This window comes from Salvelinus alpinus, chromosome 9, assembly GCF_045679555.1.
Source record: "Salvelinus alpinus chromosome 9, SLU_Salpinus.1, whole genome shotgun sequence".
Taxonomy (NCBI): domain Eukaryota; kingdom Metazoa; phylum Chordata; class Actinopteri; order Salmoniformes; family Salmonidae; genus Salvelinus; species Salvelinus alpinus.
In genome coordinates this window covers 7,135,538-7,155,604 of record NC_092094.1, presented here as the reverse complement: position 1 = coordinate 7,155,604, position 20,067 = coordinate 7,135,538, and the positions used below count along the sequence as shown (strand labels likewise).

Sequence of the window (20,067 nt, the reverse complement as noted above, 5' to 3'; positions counted from 1 at the left end):
GTAATACAAGGTATAGCACAGTCATGGTCACGTGTTATAATGTGCAATGCACCTTGGCTATGTTATCTTAACAGATTAAGATCATTTTATTGGTCAATTGCACACAAGGTCAACCCAAATGTTACTTACGCTTTTAACACAAGACGCACCAGATTTTTTCCCCATCGGATCCTGGATACGAACTGGCAAGCTTCCAGTTGCTGGCTTGCCTCTCTAACCGCTAGGCTATCTGTCACCTTACAATTGCTACCAATGGCGAAGTGGGACATTTCTTTATGTATGGAACTGATATGCATTTATGCATGCTTGTTGCGAATTGTGGGACTGAACATTTTCACTTGAGCAAGCGTTTGAGTCTCATGCAAAAAAACAAAAAAAACAGATGCAGAACTTGTTTGAACTTTAAACATGGTTTGTGTTCCAAATGGCACCCTTTCCCCTATATAGTGTACTGCTTTTAACCAGAGCCTTGGTCAGAAGTAGTGCACTATATAGGGAAAAGGGTACCATTTGGGACACAAACCATTTCTAAAGTTCAAACAAGTTCTGGAATGCAGTGTTACACACACCTAATGTTTTTCTTTGCATAAGACTCTGGTTTAAAACAGTCCGCTTTGTAGGGAATAGGGTGCGATTTGCCACTGGTCACACAGAGATTGTGTAACCTCCAGACTCCCCAAGTAGTTTTGCGTTAACAAGGCACTGTTGTAGTAGAGAGGAGGAACCTAACTGACCTTTATGTCACATGTCTGATACCAACAATCAGAGGACACAGCCCTACTGGACTGCCTTTCACTGATATGTGAATGAATTTAAAGTAGCTGTCTGGGCAGTTGGACAAACTAACACTGATTTGGATTTTAAAGCTGCTTGTGGACTTGGCTGATTTTGGTAGGTAATTTATCAGTTAGTGAGATAACACTGTACATTAAGGGTTTATAAAGGCTTTAATGTTACGTTAATAATGGTTATTTAAATATTTAGTTTATTTCGTTCAGTTAGTTAGTAAGTTACAGTGCCTCCAGAAAGTATTCCTACCGCTTGACTTATTCCACATGTTGTTGTGTTACAGCCTGAACATGTTTTTTGAAATGTTTGCACATTTATTGAAAGTGAAATACAGACATTTCTAATTTACATAAGTATTCCACACCCCTGAGTCAATACTTTGTAGAAGCACCTTTGGCAGCGAGTCTTTCTGAGTACATCTCTAAGAGCTTTCCACGCCTGGATGGTGCAAAATTTGCCCATTATCAATTTTCTAAATTCTTCAAGCTCTGTCAAATTTCTTGTTGATCAATGCTAGATTACCATTTTCAGGTCTTACCATAGATTTTCAATCAGATTTAAGTCAAAACTGTATTTCGGCCACCCAGGAACATTCATTGGTTTCTTGGTAAGCAATGCAGTGTAGATTTGGTCTAGTGTTTTGGGTTATTGTCCTGCTGAAAGGAGAATTTGTCTCCCAATGTCTGTTGAAAAGCAGACTGAACCAGGTTTTCCTTTAGGATTCTGCCTGTGCTTAGTTCTATTCCGTTTCTTTTTATCCTTAACTCCCTAGTCCTTGCCGATGACAAGCATACCCATAACATGATGCAGCCACCACCATGCTTGAAAATATGAAGAGTGGTACTCAGTGATAGGTTGTGTTGGATTTGCCCCAAACATAACGCTTTGTATTCAGGACATAAAGTTAATTTCTTTGCCACATTTTTTGCGGTTTTACTTTAGTGCCTTGTTGCAAATAGGATGCATGTTTTAGAATGTATTTATTCTGTACAGGCTTCCTTCTTTTCATTCTGTCATTTAGGTTAGTATTGTGGAGTAACTACAATGTTGTTGATCCATCCTCAGTTTTCTTCTATCACAGTTATTAAACTGTAACTGTTTTAAGGTCACCATTGGCCTCATGTTGAAATCCCTGAGCGGTTTCCTTCCTCTCCGGCAACTGAGTTAGGAAGAGCGCCTGTATCTTTGTAGTGACTAGATGTATTGATACACCATCCAAAATGTAATTCATAAATTCACAATGCTCAAAGGGATATTCATTGTCAGCTTTAAAAATAAAAAAAAGTTATATTTTTTTATAACCCATCTACGAATAGATGCCCTTCTTTATGAGGCGTTGGAAAACCTCCCTGGTCTTTGTTGTTGAATCTGTGTTTGAAATTCACTGCCCGACTACAGGACCTTAGAGATAATTGTGTGTGTGGGGTACAGAGATGAGGTGGTCATTCAAAAATCATGTTAAACACTATTATTGCACACAGAGTGAGTCCATGCAACTAATTGTATGTTATCTGTGTAACCTGGAGAAATCTAGTCTGTTTGTGCTGAGATACCACTCCTTGTCCAAACAATGACAAGGAGCACAAGAAGTGGAATGTTTTGCACAAAACCGGGTCTGGATTTCTAAGGATGTAGTAGCAATAGGAGTTGATCCATGGATGCTACTCCTTAGCCGGGTTCCAGGTCTGTTTGTGTTGCCTTGCCAACTCCTACACTTAGAAAAAGGGTTCCAATAGGGTTCTTCGGCTGCCCCCGTAGGAGAACCCTTTTTTGGTTTCAGGTACTGTAGGACCCCTCTGTGGGCAGGGTTCTACATGGAACCCAAACAGGTTCTACCTGGAACCTAAAGTGGTTCTTCAAAGGGTTCTCCAATGGGAACAGCCGAAGAACCCTTTTAGGTTCTAGATAGCACCTTTTTTTTCTAAGAGTGTATGGTGATTGTCACACCAAACAAACAGACTTGTCAAGACGGTACAAACAGATCTGGGACTAGCAGGCTTTTATTTTTTTTATTTTTTTTTAACTAGGCAAGTCAGTTAAGAACACATTCTTATTTACAATGACGACCTACCGGAAGGCAAAAGGCCTCCTGTGGGGACGGAGGCTGGGATTAAAAATACAGGACAAAACACAACAAGAGAGACACCACAACACTACATAAAGAGAGACCTAAGACAACAACACAGCATGGCAGCAACACAACATGACAACAACATGGTAGCAACACAACATGACAACAACATGGTAGCAACACAACATGACAACAACATGGTAGCAACACAACATGACAACAACATGGTAGCAACACAACATGACAACAACATGGTAGCAACACATGACAACACAGCATGGTAGCAACACATGACAACACAAGATGGTGGCAACACAACATGACAACACAGCATGGCAGCAACACAACATGACAACAACATGGTAGCAACACAACATGACAACAACATGGTAGCAACACAACATGACAACAACATGGTAGCAACACAACATGACAACAACATGGTAGCAACACATGACAACACAGCATGGTAGCAACACATGACAACACAAAATGGTGGCAACACATGACAACACAGCATGGCAACACATGACAACACAGCATGGCAGCAACACATGACAACACAGAATGGTAGCAACACATGACAACACAGCATGGCAGCAACACATGACAACACAGCATGGCAGCAACACATGACAACACAACATGGTAGCAACACATGACAACACAGCATGGTAGCAACACATGACAACGCAGCATGGTAGCAACACATGACAGCACAGAATGGTAGCAACACATGACAACACAGCATGGTAGCAACACATGACAACACAGCATGGTAGCAACACATGACAACGCAGCATGGTACCAACACATGACAACGCAGCATGGTAGCAACGCATGACAACGCAGCATGGCAGCAACACAACATGACAACACAGCATGGTAGCAACACATGACAACACAGCATGGTGGCAACACATGACAACGCAGCATGGTAGCAACACATGACAACGCAGCATGGTAGCAACACATGACAACGCAGCATGGTAGCAACACATGACAACACAGCATGGTAGCAACACATGACAACGCAGCATGGTAGCAACACATGACAACGCAGCATGGTAGCAACACATGACAACGCAGCATGGTAGCAACACATGACAACGCAGCATGGTAGCAACACATGATAACGCAGCATGGTAGAAACACATGACAACACAGCATGGTAGCAACACAGCTAGCTGCTCCTCCCATCCACAACCCATTCTATGCTTCCTAATGTGATCTGCAGTAGTCAGAATATTCTCATTGAACAATGAGGTTGCATAACCATAAACCCTCTCCCAGATCAGACCTGGGTTCAACCACCATTTGAAATCTTTAAAATACTTTAAGCGTTTGCTTTCGGAGTGCCTGGAATGCCGGATTTGTACTTTTTTGTACTTTTCTACTGGTCCCATTGTCACAGCAAAACTCAATCACAGCTCAAGTATTTGAAAATGATATCAAATCGTTTTTGAACCCAGGTCTGATTCAGATGTGTCAGATATGACCTTGTGCAACTATGAGTCCATCTGAATATGACCCTGTAGAAATGGGTTTGGATGATACAGTAGCTAGGTTACCTAGTAGATTAGTTGAATACTAACCCATTTCGAAACTTTATAAAAAGGGCCAGAGAGACAATTCAATTCTCTGATTCCTATACAATTGTCAGATGTTACAGAATGTGCTAAAAAAATATATAGCTGACGGCTAGTTAATTATTGTGATTGATTGTTTGACATCTACTTCCTTGTATCTAATTAAGGTTTTCACTGAAGGATTCACCATGGACGGAAGGATGTATCAACCAACCCTTATCTCATTGGTCGTATTGCTCTTCACCCTGTCCAATATTGTCTATGGGGGTAAAATATTAATCTACCCAATGGATGGAAGCCACTGGGTCAACATGAAAGTCATCATCGAAGAGTTGCATTCCAAAGGCCATGACATCACAGTGCTGCGAGCGTCAAACAGCTGGTACATCAAGGAGAATTCCCCCCACTACACCACCATTACCATCCCCAACACTGGTGGCTTCGATGAAAACGTCTTTGGTGAATTTATATTAAGTAAACATCTGAAGATTCAAAGGGAGCAGGGGAAAAGTTTTTGGACCGAACTCAAGCTTCAGTCATCAATGAAGGAGACTTTTTTCGAGTTCCACAAGAACATGGCTGAAATGATCACTCGTGTCCTTGAAGACGAAGAGTTGATCCAGTCTCTTCAGGATGCTAAGTTTGATTTGGTTCTGACAGATCCTGGGATTGGTTCAGGGACGATCTTGGCCCGCGTCCTCCACCTTCCTTTGGTTTACAATGTCAGATGGACCATTCAAGGTGAAGCTCATTTGGTCATCGCCCCGTCGCCTCTCTCTTACGTCCCATACACACCCACAGAGTTGACAGATAAGATGACCTTCCTCCAGAGAGTCACCAACATGTTAGCTTACATACTCGGGAGTTACACCTTGGCATCTATCACAGAACCCAACTACAAACCGATAGTCCAGCGTTACTTTGGCGCTGACGTCGATTACAACGCGTTCTTCCAGGAAGCAGATATCTGGCTCATGAGAAGCGATTTTGTCTTTGAATTTCCGAAACCCACCATGCCGAATATAGTCTACATTGGTGGGTTCCAGTGTAAGCCCTCCAAGCCTCTTCCACAGGACCTGGAGGAGTTTGTTCAGAGTTCCAGAGAGCATGGGGTTGTCATGATGACTCTGGGGACTTTGGTGGCAGAGCTTCCGGAAGATATCGCAGATGAAATCGCTGCTGCGTTCGCCCAGCTGCCTCAGAAGGTCATCTGGAGGTATGGATGGATAGATCCTTTAATTAATTAATTGAACAAATTATGAATAAAAATGGAGCAGGTTTTATAAGGCATGGTCCTGGACTAAAAACTATTTCAAATGTTATTCTCCATTGAGCATGCTTTTAGTCCAAGGAATTTATCTGGGCCAAGACTTAAAAACAAGTGTCAGATTTCCATGTATATCCACTGTGGTTCTCTTGTGGTTCTCAGGTATACTGGACAGAGACCCTCTACCCTGGGTAACAACACCCTACTGGTGGACTGGCTTCCCCAGAATGACCTCCTAGGACACCCCAAGATCCGGGCCTTCGTAGCCCATGGTGGAACCAACGGTGTCCAGGAGGCCATCTACCACGGCGTCCCCGTAGTCGGCCTCCCTCTCGCCTTCGACCAGTCCGACAACCTCTCCAAATTGAAGGAGAGGGGGGCAGCTAACACGGTGGATATCATCACAATGGACAGAAATGTGTTCCTGGAGGCTTTGAAGGCTGTGCTCCATGAACCATCCTACAGGGAGAATATGCAGAGGTTGTCCAGACTGCACAGAGACCAACCCATTAAGCCACTGGACAAGGCAGTGTTCTGGATCGAGTTTGTTATGAGACATAAAGGAGCTCGTCACCTGAGGACAGAGTCCTATAAGATGTCCTGGATAGTATACCACTCGGTTGATGTGATAGCGACTTTGCTGGCGTGTGTGTTACTTGTAACGCTGGTTTGCCTGGCCGTCGTAAGATGTGTTTGGCGTAAGGTGTTTTGCAGGAACAAAGTGAAAAGTGAATGATAATGTGTTTTGAGATGTGAATATTAAAATATTATCTTATCATTGCTCAATCAGCAATTTATCAATAACATTTACATTTTATTAATAAAATGTGTATTTTATCAATAAAACATTGTTTTAGGATATGTAATATCTTTGTCATTCAATTTTTTTTTTTTTTAAATGGGTATGGATTTAAATAATCTATGCAGTATACTCAGGAGACGGGGGAAGAGATCACGATGACTTTATCATGTCCATTTACAATTGGCCCGAAATTCTGTCACCGGTAAATAGGAAGTCATCTTCTGTGAGGATCATTGTAATCATATGGCTGCTGCAGAGGTAATGGACAATCCATTTATTTTTTACAGAACATTGTAGAATCAGTAATACTATAAATCAAATCAAATTTTATTTGGTCACATACACATGGTTAGCAGATGTTAATGCGAGTGTAGCAAAATGCTTGTGTTTCTAGTTTCGACCGTGCAGTAATATCTAACAAGTAATCTAACAATTTCCTAACCATTTCACAACTACCTTATACACACAAATCTAAAAGGGTTGAATGAGAATATGTACATATAAATATATGGATGAGCGAGGGCCGAGCGACATAGGCAAGGTGCAGTAGATGGTATAAAATACAGTATATACGTGTGATATGAGTAATGTAAGATATGTAGACAACATTAAAGTGGCCTCATTTAAAGTGGCATTGTATAAAGTGACTAGTGATCCATATGTTAGTGGCCAGTGATTGGGTCTCAATGTAGGCAGCAGCCTCTCTGAGTTAATGATTGCTGTTTAGCAGTTTGATGGCCTTGAGATAGAAGCTGTTCTTCAGTCTCGGTCTCAGCTTTGATGCACCTGTACTGACCTCGCCTTCTGGATTGTTGTGAACCGTCAGTGGCTCGGGTCGTTGTTGTCCTTGATGATCTTTTAGGCCTTCCTGTGACATCGGGTGCTGTAGGTGTCATGGAGGGCAGGTAGTTTGCCCCCGTTGATACGTTGTGCAGACCGCATCACCCTCTGGAGAGCCTTGCGGTTTAGGGCGGTGCAGTTACCGTATCAGGCTGTGATACAGCCCGACAGGATGCTCTCGATAATGCATCTGTAAAAGTTTGTCAGGGTTTTGGGTGACAAGCCAAATTTCTTCAGCCTTCAGAGGTTGAAGAGGCACTGTTGTGCCTTCTTCACCACACTGTCTATGTGGGTGGACCATTTCACTTTGTCTGTGATGTGTATGCCGAGGAACTTAAAATGTTCCACCTGCTGTCCCTTTGATGTGGACAGGGGGGTGCTCCCTCTGCTGTTTCCTGAAGTCCATGATCATCTCCTTTGTTTTGTTGACATTAATTGAAAGGTTGTTTTCCTGACACCACACTCCGTGTGCCCTTGCTTCCTCCCTGTAGGCTGTCTTGTCGTTGTTGGTAATCAAGCCCACTACTGTTGTGTCATCTGCAAACTTGATGATTAAGTTGGAGGCGTACATGGCCACGCAGTCGTGGGTGAACAGGGAGTACAAGAGGGGGCTGAGCACTCACCCTTGTGGGGCCCCAGTGTTGAGGGTCAGCGAAGTGGAGATGTTGTTTCCTACCTTCACCACCTGGGGGCGGCCAGTCAGAAAGTCCAGGACCCAATTGCACAGGGTGGGGTTGAGACCCAGGGCCTCCAGCTTGATGATGAGCTTGGAGGGTACTATGGTGTTGAATGCTGAGCTGTAGTCAATGAACAGCATTCTTACATAGGTATTAATTTTGTCCAGATGGAATAGGGTAGCCATGCGAGGGTTAACTTGTTTAACTGTTTTACTCACGCCGGCCACTGAGAAGGAGAAGGGGTGCGCAGTCCTTGTTAGCGGACTGCGATGTTGGCACTGTATTATCCTAAAAGCGGGCAAAGAAGGTATTTAGTTTGTCTGGAAGTGTGACGTCGGTTTCCGTGATGTGGCTGTTTTTCTTTTTGTAGTCTGTGATTTCCTGTAGACTCTGCCACATACGTCTCGTGCCTGAGCTATTGAATTGCGACTCCACCTTGTCCCTGTACTGGCATTTTGCTTGTTTGATTGCCTTGCGGAGGGAATAACTACACTGTTTATATTCAGACATATTCCCAGACCTCTTTCCATGGTTAAATGAGGTGGATCACGCTTTCAGTTTTGCGCGAATGCCGCCATCCATCCACGGTTTCTGGTTAGGGTAGGTTTTAATAGTCACAGTGGGTACAACATCTCCAATGCACTTCTTTATAAACTCACTCACGAGTCAGCGTATAGGTCGATGTTGTTCTCTGAGGCTGACCAGAACATATTCCAATATGATCTAAACAATCTTGAAGCTTGGATTCCGATTGGTCAGACCAGCGTTGACTGGTTCTCGTCACTGGTACATCCTGTTTGAGTTTATGCCTATAAAACGGTAGGAGCAAGATGGTGTCGTGGTCGGATTTGTCAAAGGGAGGGCGGGGGAGGGCTTTATATGCATCACGGAAGTTAGAGTAGCAGTGATCCAGTGTATTAGTGCAATCAATATGATGATAGAATTTAGGTACCCTTGTTCTCAAATTTGCTTTGTTAAAATCCCCAGCTACAATAAATGCAGCTTCAGGATGATATGTATGATTATATGATTTCCTGTTTACATAGAGTCCAGTGAAGTTCCTTTAGGGCCGTCTTGTCTGCTTGAGGGGGAATGTAAACAGCTGTGACTATAACTGATGAGAATTCTCTTGGTAGGTAAAATGGCCGGCATTTGATTGTAAGGAATTCTAGTTTGGGTGAGCAGAAGGACTTGAGTTCCTGTATGTTATGATTACACCATAAGTCGTTAATCATGAAGCATACACCCCCGCCCTTCCTCTGCCCCGAGAGGTGTTCATCGGCGCGATGCATGGAGATGCCCGGTGGCTGAACCGATACCGACTACATGTCCCGAGAGTGCCATGTTTCTGTGAAACAGAGAATGTTACAATCTCTGATGTCTCTCTGGAAGGCAACCCTTGCTCGAATTTCGTCTACCTTCTTGTCAAGAGACTGGACATTGGCAAGTAGTATACTCGGGAGCGGTGGGCGATGTGAACGTCTACGGAGTCTGACGAGGAGGCCGCTTTGTCTGCCCCTTCTGCGGCGCTGTTGTTTTGGATCAGCTTCTGGAATTAGATCCATTGCCCTGGGTGGTATTCCGAACAAAGGATCCGCTGCGGGAAAGTCGTATTCCTGGTCTTAATGATGGTATATGATGGTATATCCAATAGTTCTTCCCGGCTGTATGTAATAAGACTTAAGATTTCCTTGGGTAGCAATGTAAGAAATAACCAGGGTCGGGGTCGGTCCAGTAACCAGGGTCGGGTCAGTTCAGTAACCAGGGTACGGGTCAGTCCAGTAGCTAAGGTTGGGGTGGTCCAGTAACCCGGATTGGGGTCAGTCCAGTAACCAGGATTGGTGTCAAACTTATATTGATTCAATTCTGAAAGTAAACTGAATTAACAGTTCCACTTCATTTATTTTCAATAGGAATTTCACACTAAACAAAAATATAAACGCAACATGCATTTCAAAGATTTTACTGAGTTGCAGTTCATATAAGGAAATCAGTCAATTGAAATAAATCTATGGATTTCACATGACTGGGAATACAGATATGCATCTTTTTGGTAACAGATACTGTACCTGAAAAAAAGAGTTAGGGGCGTGGATCAGAAAGCCAGTCAGTATCAGTCTGGTGAGTATGCAGGCCATGGAAGAACTGGGCCCTTTTCAGCTTCCAGGAATTGTGTACAGATCCTTGCGACATGGGGCCATGGATTATCATGCTGAAACATGATGTGATGGCGGAGGATGAATGGCACGACAATGAGCCTCAATCTCTTCAAAGTATCTCTGTGCATTCAAAATTGCCATCGATAAAATGGAATTGTGTTCGTTGTCCGTAGCTAATGCCTGCACATACCATAACCTCACCTCACCATGGGGCACTCTGTTGACATCAGCAAACTGCTCGCCCACACGACTCCATACAGTTGAACCCGGGATTCATCTGTGAAGAGCACACTTCTCCAGCGTGCCAGTGGCCATCGAAGTTGAGCATTTTCCCACTGAAGTCGGTTACGACACTGAACTGCAGTCAGGTCAGGACCCTGGTGAGGATGACGAGCACGCAGATGAGCTTCCCTGAGACGGTATCTGACAGTTTGTGCAGAAATTCTTCGGTTGTGCAAACCCACAGTTTCCTCAGCTGTCCGGGAGGCTGGTCTCAGATGATCCCGCAGGTGAAGAAGCCGCATGTGGAGGTCCTGGGCTGGCGTGATTACACGTGGCCTGCGGTTGTGAGGCCAGTTGGACGTACTGCCAAATTCTCTAAAACGAAGTTGGAGGTGGCTTATGGTAGAGAAAATAATGTAACATTTTCTGGCAACAGCTCTGGTGGACATTCCTGCAGTCGGCATGCCAATTGCACTCCCTCAAAACTTGAGACATCGGTTGCATTGTGTTGTGTGACAAACTGCACATTTTAGAGTGGCCTTTTATTGTCCCCAACGCAAGGTGCACCTGTGTAATGATTCATGCTGTTTAATCAGCTTCTTGATATGCCACACCTGTCAGGTAAATGGATTATCTTGGCAAAGGAGAAATACTCACTAACAACAATGTAAACACATTTGTGGACAACATTTTTGAGAAATAAGCTTTTTGTGTGTATGGAACATTTCTGGAATCTTCTATTTCAGCTCATGAAACATGGGACCAACACTTTACATGTTGTGTTTATATTTTTGTTCAGTATAGTTTTCTTCCTGAATTAACTGAATTGACCCCCAACCCTGATAGACAATCCTGTAACACTTAAGATAATATTAGAATAACCCAGATGGAAATAGTTTGTTAATTCCCATGTTTGCTACACTAGGGGGAACGCAACGGGAAAGCAATGTATGAGAGCTCTCCACAGCCTCTGATGGATCAGAAGGACTCAGGATGATGATGGAACTATTCAGTGCCACAAAGAATGGAAGATCCTTGGAGCCTGGCTGTCACGTTTACTCCTGCGCCGGTTTACTAACAACCGGTCCTGGCAACCTATCATTACGCACACCTGGCAACCTATCATTACGCACACCTGGCAACCCTTATTACGCACACCTGGCAACCTATCATTACACACACCTGGCAACCCTTATTACGCACACCTGGCAACCTACCATAACGCACACCTGGCAACCCATCATTACGTACACATGGCAACCCATAATTACGCACAGCTGGCAACTCATCATTACATACACATGATAACCTATCATTACGCACACCTGGCAACCTATCATTACGCACATCTGGCAACCTATCATTACACACACCTGGCAACCCATCATTATGCACACCTGGCAACCCATCATTACACACACCTGGCAACCCTCATTACGCTCCCCTGGCAACCCATCATTACGCACACCTAGCAACCCATCATTACGTACACCTGGCAACCCTTAATTACGCACACCTGGCAACCTATCATTACGCACACCTGGCAACCCTCATTACGCACACCTGGCAACCCTCATTATGCACACCTGGCAACCCATCATTACGTACATATGGCAACCCACCATTACGCACACCTGGCAACCTATCATTACGCACACCTGGTAACCCTCATTACGGACACCTGGCAACCCTCCTTACGTACACCTGGCAACCCATCATTACGTACATATGGCAACCCATCATTACGCACACCTGGCAACCCATCATTATGCACACCTGGCAACCTATCATTACGCACACCTGGCAACCCTCATTATGCACACCTGGCAACCCACATTATGCACACCTGGCAACCTATCATTACATACACCTGGCAACCCTCATTATGCACACCTGGCAACCTATCATTACGCACACCCTGCAACCCTCATTATGTACACCTGGCAACCTATCATTACACACACCTGGCAACCCTCATTATGCACACCTGGCAACCTATCATTACACACACCTGGCAACCCTCATTACGCACACCTGGCAACCTGTCATTACACACACCTGGCAACCTGTCATTACGTACACCTGGCAACCTATCATTACGCACACCTGGCAACCTGTCATTACGCACACCTGGCAACCTGTCATTACGCACACCTGGCAACCTGTCATTACGCACACCTGGCAACCTGTCATTACGTACACCTGGCAACCTGTCATTACGCACACCTGGCAACCTATAATTACGCACACCAGGCAACCCATAATTACGCACACCTGGCAACCCTCAGTTTTTTGGTTTGCTGAATCTTAGATTGCACCTTTTTAAGTAAGTAACACATTCATAACCACGACATAAGAAGTTCACAAATGCTTATGTCGACAACTGATATTTGCTATTTCTGTCTGCTATTTCTGTCTGCTATCCCGTCTGTGTCCGCAGCCCCTGCTGGGTCCCAGTAGGGTGTACCAGGGCAGACGGTGTGTGAGGCCATCTGCTGTTTGGCAAAAAGAGGTACATGGCAAGACATCACTTATTGGAATCAACACATCATTTGTACCAATGTTTGTAAACGTTCCTATTTATAAATGATAGCTATGCTCAGATCAGACAAAACGTGTAATGTTTGTTTTATTGGTTGCTATACCTTACATACAAACTTGATGTCACATTTTGACAGTGACAAGAGTACATTTGTAATGCGCACCTCTGTTCATACACCTTGGTTGGAGAGGGAGGCACCGGCAGCGTTCCTTTTGAAGTGTCAATGGGAAGAGATTTGCAGTCTTGAGGGATTTGGAGAGGACACATTATACAATGTACTTTCTCCTTGGAGAGGACACATTATACAATGTACTTTCTCCTTGGAGAGGACACATTATATAATGTACTTTCTCCTTGGAGAGGACACATTATACAATGTACCTGCTCCTTGGAGAGGACACATTATATAATGTACTTTCTCCTTGGAGAGGACACATTACACAATGTACCTGCTCCTTGGAGAGGACACATTATATAATGTACTTTCTCCTTGGAGAGGACACATTATACAATGTACCTGCTCCTTGGAGAGGACACATTATATAATGTACTTTCTCCTTGGAGAGGACACATTATACAATGTACCTGCTCCTTGGAGAGGACACATTATATAATGTACTTTCTCCTTGGAGAGGACACATTACACAATGTACCTGCTCCTTGGAGAGGACACATTATATAATGTACTTTCTCCTTGGAGAGGACACATTATACAATGTACCTGCTCCTTGGAGAGGACACATTATATAATGTACTTTCTCCTTGGAGAGGACACATTACACAATGTACCTGCTCCTTGGAGAGGACACATTATATAATGTACTTTCTCCTTGGAGAGGACACATTATACAATGTACCTGCTCCTTGGAGAGGACACATTATATAATGTACTTTCTCCTTGGAGAGGACACATTATATAATGTACTTTCTCCTTGGAGAGGACACATTATATAATGTACTTTCTCCTTGGAGAGGACACATTATATAATGTACTTTCTCCTTGGAGAGGACACATTATTCAATGTACTTTCTCCTTGGAGAGGACACATTATACAATGTACTTTCTCCTTAGAGAGGTAACATTATGCATAATCTCTCCACATAGCTTCACAAGACAGGTGTTGGCATAATGATCAAATCAAATCAAATGTTATTGGTCACATACACATGGTTAGCAGATGTTAATGCGAGTGTAGCGAAATGCTTGTGGCTTCTAGTTCCGAACCATGCAGTAATATCTAACAAGCAATCTAACAATTTCACAACAACCACCTTATACACACAAGTGTAAAGGGATGACGTTGTTGAAGTCATGTCATCTCATACATCTCATAAGTGTTGTTGACTTCCTGCAGTTCCTCTTCCTGCTGGCAGCTCTCTCTGATCATGTAACGGCTTTCTTCCAGGGGTGAAGGAGAGGACCAAAGTGCAGCGCGGCTAGTGTTCAACATGTTTAATTAAAGAACAAGTGAAACACTACAAACAACATACAAAATAACAAATGTGAAAAAACCGAGACAGACCTATCTGGTGCAGACAAACACAGAGACAGGAAACAACCACCCACAATCCCCAACACAAAACAAGCCACCTATATATGATTCTCAATCAGGGACAACGATTCACAGCTGTCTCTGATTGAGAACCATATTAGGCTGGACACAGAAACAGACGAACTAGACACACAACATAGAATTCCCACCCAGCTCACGCCCTGACCAACACTAAACAAGCAAAACACATAAGAACTCTGGTCAGGACGTTACAGTACCCCCCCCCTGAGGTGCGGACTCCGAACGCACCCCTAAAACTCAAGGGGAGGGTCTGGGTGGGCATCTGTCCGCGGTGGCGGCTCCGGCGGTGGACGAGGACACCACTCCACCACTGTCTTTGTCCCCCTCCTTAGCGTCCTTTGAGTGGCGACCCTCGCCCACGACCTTGGCCTAAGAATCCTCCCTAAGGCCCCCACATGATCTAGGAGGTAGCTCAGGACAGAGAGATAGCTCAGGACAGAGAGATAGCTCAGGACAGAGAGATAGCTCAGGACAGAGAGATAGCTCAGGACAGAATGGGCAGCTCCGGACTGGAGGGCAGCTCCGGACTGGAGGGCAGCTCATGACTGGAGGGCAGCTCATGACTGGAGGGCAGCTCATGACTGGAGGGCAGCTCCGGACTGGAGGGCAGCTCATGACTGGAGGGCAGCTCATGACTGGAGGGCAGCTCATGACTGGAGGGCAGCTCCGGACTGGAGGGCAGCTCATGACTGGAGGGCAGCTCATGACTGGAGGGCAGCTCCGGACTGGAGGGCAGCTCATGACTGGAGGGCAGCTCATGACTGGAGGGCAGCTCATGACTGGAGGGCAGCTCCGGACTGGAGGGCAGCTCATGACTGGAGGACAGCTCATGACTGGAGGGCAGCTCATGACTGGAGGGCAGCTCATGACTGAAGGGCAGCTCATGACTGAAGGGCAGCTCATGACTGGAGGGCAGCTCATGACTGGAGGGCAGCTCCGGACTGGAGGGCAGCTCATGACTGGAGGGCAGCTCATGACTGGAGGGCAGCTCATGACTGGAGGGCAGCTCATGACTGGAGGGCAGCTCATGACTGGAGGGCAGCTCATGACTGGAGGACAGCTCATGACTGGAGGGCAGCTCATGACTGGAGGGCAGCTCATGACTGGAGGGCAGCTCATGACTGAAGGGCAGCTCATGACTGAAGGGCAGCTCATGACCGAAGGGTAGCTCATGACCGGAGGGTAGCTCATGACTGGCTGGCAGCTCTGGCAGCTCCTGACTGACTGTCGGCTCTGGCAGCTCCTGACTGGCTGGCGGCTCTGGCAGCTCCTGACTGGCTGGCGGCTCTGGCAGCTCCTGACTGGCTGGCGGCTCTGGCAGCTCCTGACTGGCTGGCGGCTCTGGCAGCTCCTGACTGGCTGGCGGCTCTGGCAGCTCCTGACTGGCTGGCGGCTCTGGCAGCTCCTGACTGACGGACGGCTCTAGCGGCTCCTGACTGACGGACGGCTCTAATGGCTCGGGACAGACGGGCGGCTCTGAAGGCTCGTGGCAGACGGATGGCTCAGATGGTGCTGGGCAGACGGATGGCTCAGATGGCGCTGGGCAGACGGATGGCTCAGATGGCGCTGGGCAGACGGATGGCTCAGACGGCGCTGGGCAGACAGATGGCTCAGACGGCGCTGGGCAGACAGATGGCTCAGACGGCGCTGGGCAGACAGATGGCTCAGACGGCGCTGGGCAGACAGATGGCTCGGACGGCGCTGGGCAGACGAGCAGTGCAGGCAGCTCAGACGGCGCTGGGCAGACGAGCAGTGCAGGCGGCGTTGGGCAGACGGCCGACTCTGACCTGCTGAGGCGCACAGTAGGCCTGGTGCGTGGTGCCGGAACTGGTGGTACCGGACTGGAAACACGCACCTTAAGGCTAGTGCGGGGAGCAGGAACAGGGCACACTGGTTTCTCAAAGCGCACTATAGGCCTGGTGCGTGGTGCCGGAACTGGTGGTACCGGACTGAGGGCACGCACCTCAGGGCGAGTGTGGGGAGAAGGAACAGTGCGTACAGGGCTCTGGAGACGCACAGGAGGCTTGATGCGTGGTGCCGGAACTGGAGGCACTGGGCTGGAGACACGCACCACAGGGAGAGTGCGTGGAGGAGGAACAGGGCTCTGGAGACGCACAGGAAGCCTGGTGCGTGGTGTAGGCACTGGTGGTACTGTGCTGGGGCGGGAAGGTGGCGCCGGATATACCGGACCGTGCAGGCGTACTGGCTCCCTTGAGCACTGAGCCTGCCCAACCTTACCTGGTTGAATGCTCCCCGTAGCCCGTCCAGTGCGGGGAGGTGGAATAACCCGCACTGGGCTGTGTAGGCGAACCGGGGACACCATACGTAAGGCTGGTGCCATGTACACCGGCCCGAGGAGACGTACTGGAGGCCAGATATGTAGAGCCGGCTTCATGGCACTTGGCTCAATGCTCAATCTAGCCCGCCCAGTGCGGGGAGGTGGAATAACCCGCACCGGGCTATGCACACGTACAGGAGACACCGTGCGCTCTTCCGCATAACACGGTGTCTGCCCGTACTCTCGCTCTCCACGGTAAGCATGGGAAGTGGGCGCAGGTTTCCTACCTGCCCTCGCCCCACTACCCTTTAGCCCCCCCCCCAAGAAATTTTTGGGTGAGCCTCTCGGGTTTCCAGCCGCTCTGCCTTACAAGCGCCTCATAATGCCGCTTCTCCGCTTTTGATGCCTCCAGCTCCGCTTTGGGGCGGCGACACTCCTCTGGCTCTGCCCAGGGTCCTTCGCCGTCTAGAATCTCCTCCCATGTCCATTCCTCCTTGTACCACTGCTGCTGTTGCCCGTTTCCCCGCTGCTTGGTCCGGGTTAGGTGGGTGGTTCTGTAACGGCTTTCTTCCAGGGGTGAAGGAGAGGACCAAAGTGCAGCGCGGCTAGTGTTCAACATGTTTAATTAAAGAACAATTGAAACACTACAAACAACATACAAAATAACAAATGTGAAAAAACCGAGACAGACCTATCTGGTGCAGACAAACACAGAGACAGGAAACAACCACCCACAATCCCCAACACAAAACAAGCCACCTATATATGATTCTCAATCAGGGACAACGATTCACAGCTGTCTCTGATTGAGAACCATATTAGGCTGGACACAGAAACAGACGAACTAGACACACAACATAGAATTCCCACCCAGCTCACGCCCTGACCAACACTAAACAAGCAAAACACATAAGAACTCTGGTCAGGACGTTACAGATCACGTACACTATGAGTCCCCACACAGATGAAGATCAGCAGAGGAATACTAATAACCTAGAAGAAGAAGACTTCTCCACAAGATTCTATCTTAAGTCTTCTTCTTCTAGGTTATTAGTATTCCTCTGCTGATCTTCATCTGTGTGGGGACTCATAGTGTACGTGATCACGGACGACATGTGTTTATCTTACTTACAACCCAACTCTCCCAGGAAAACCACGCCGCCGCACACCCAGAGCCGCACACCCAGAGGCTCAGCCATGGTGCAGTGAACCTGGAGCAATATTAGGGGTGCAGTTCACAAGTGCGTTGCTCGAGGGCACAACGGCAGGAGACGTATCCTGTCGGACTTGGGATTTGAAGCGGGGAAAAAAACTCCAGTCGTGGTACCTATGCTTCCTGCCACCCCATTTGTACTAAGGTCAAGGGTCATGGAGGATAAGCATATACAGTATACACTTTTGATCATGAACACTTTGTTTTGTCTATGACACTACATAGTTTTCTATTTTCCTGGTACTTTTCTTTGCTTAATGCCACAGACATCAATGATAATAACCAGGAGCCAGTTTCCCGGACTCAGATTAAGCCTTGTTCTGGATTTAAAAAATATATTTATATCTCAATGGCAATTCTCCATTGAAAGTGTATTTTTGTCCAGGACAAGGCTTAATCTGGGTCTAGGAAACTGACCTCAGTGTGTTTTAGTCCAGGAAAAGGCTTAATCTGGGTCTAGGAAAATGACCTCAGTATATTTTAGTCGAGGACAAGGCTTAATCTGGGTCTAGGAAACTGACCTCAGTGTATTTTTGTCCAGAACAAGGCTTAATCTGCGTCTAGGAAACTGACCTCAGTGTATTTTCTCACTTGAGACTCCACAAATAATTATTGAGAGTGCACTATGAGCTCCTGCAGCATGCTGTCGTCATGGCAGCGGCTTACACCACTTCAGAGGAGCTGCCTTGTCAACAATCACAAACCGGCTGCTCCAATCCATCAAGTACTGTCCATCCAGGAAGAGCCGGATCAGTCAGACTATGGAGGGGAACCAGCCTGGAGATGGACACCGTCCTGGTGCAGCCGCACAGGTCGTACCTGCAGTCCTGGATAATTAGCATCAGCATAAAGATCATGATGGCAGGAATCACGAAGAAGGCGGAGGAAAACAGTCCAATCCATTTGAGGTTGCAGGGACACTCGATCTCAGCCTATCAGGATGAAGTCGAAAGCCACGTTGGAGACCAGGGGGCTTTTGCCAAATTCACTCTTCAGTCGGGAGAGCCATTGTTGCTTCCTTTCCATACTAGATGCTACAGGGAAACTGGAGGGAAACATTAGTCCCAAAACATATCATTTAAAATGGCGCCGGAAGAAATGGCAGCAGTTTTACAGGTGCCCAACCAATTGTGCTATCATGTGTTTTTTTTTTGCGTTATTTGTAACTTATCTTGAACATAATGTTTCTGCAATCGTATTTTACGGGAAAAAAGAGCTTCTGAATATCAGGACAGTAATCATTCACTTTGGATTAGACTAAGATTTTTTCTACAACAAGCAGGACGCATAGGACATTCTCCAAACACCCGACAGGGCCAACATCCCCGTTATTTTCAAGAGGAAGCGAAGCAGGTAAAGAGGACAAAGAGCCGGATGCCTCGTGAGGACCCGGAGAAGGCGAGTGGGAAAGCTGCCGTTACCGTCAATACTACTCGCCAACGTGCAATCATTGGACAATAAACTAGACGAGGTACGATCACGAATATCCTACCAACGGGACATCAAAAACTGTAATATCCTATGTTTCACGGAATCGTGGCTGAATGACGACATGGATATTCAGCTAGCGGGATATACGCTGCACCGGCAGGATAGAACAGCACACTCCGGTAAGATGAGGGGGGGGCGGTCTGTGCATATTTGTAAACAACAGCTGGTGCACAAAATCTAAGGAAGTCTCTAGATTTTGCTCGCCTGAAGTAGAGTATATTGTGATAAATTGCAGGCCACACTATTTGCCTAGAGAGTTTTCAGCTATACTTTTCGTGGCTGTTTATTCACCACCACAGACAGATGCTGGCACTAAGACCGCACTCAGTCAGCTGTATAAGGAAATAACCAAACAGGAAACCACTCACCTGGAGGCGGAGCTCCTGATGGCCGGAGACTTTAATGCAGGGAAACTTAAATCAGTTCTACCAAATTTCTATCAACATGTTAAATGTGCAACCAGAGGGGAAAAAATTCTAGATCCCCTGTACTCCACCCACAGAGACGCGTACAAAGCTCTCCCTCGCCCTCCATTTGGTAAATCCGACCATAA

General features: G+C 46.4%; 1 protein-coding gene across 1 annotated transcript; it reads left to right on the top strand.

The window, feature by feature from the left end:
- The first annotated feature begins 624 nt into the window (after positions 1-624).
- LOC139584226 (UDP-glucuronosyltransferase 2C1-like) lies at positions 625-6,575 on the top strand. Its single transcript, XM_071415830.1, has 3 exons — positions 625-891; positions 4,617-5,665; positions 5,879-6,575. The coding sequence occupies exons 2-3, from the start codon at positions 4,638-4,640 to the stop codon at positions 6,450-6,452; spliced, it is 1,602 nt and encodes a 533-aa protein (XP_071271931.1). The 5' UTR covers positions 625-891; positions 4,617-4,637; the 3' UTR covers positions 6,453-6,575.
- The last annotated feature ends 13,492 nt before the right edge of the window (positions 6,576-20,067 follow it).

Excerpts from the sequence above, each read along its gene's own strand:
- LOC139584226 (XM_071415830.1), top strand. The coding sequence starts at position 4,638 with ATGGACGGAAGGATGTATCAACCAACCCTTATCTCATTGGTCGTATTG. Across the intron at positions 5,666-5,878 it reads CCTCAGAAGGTCATCTGGAG|GTATACTGGACAGAGACCCT; the intron begins GTATGGATGGAT and ends TGTGGTTCTCAG.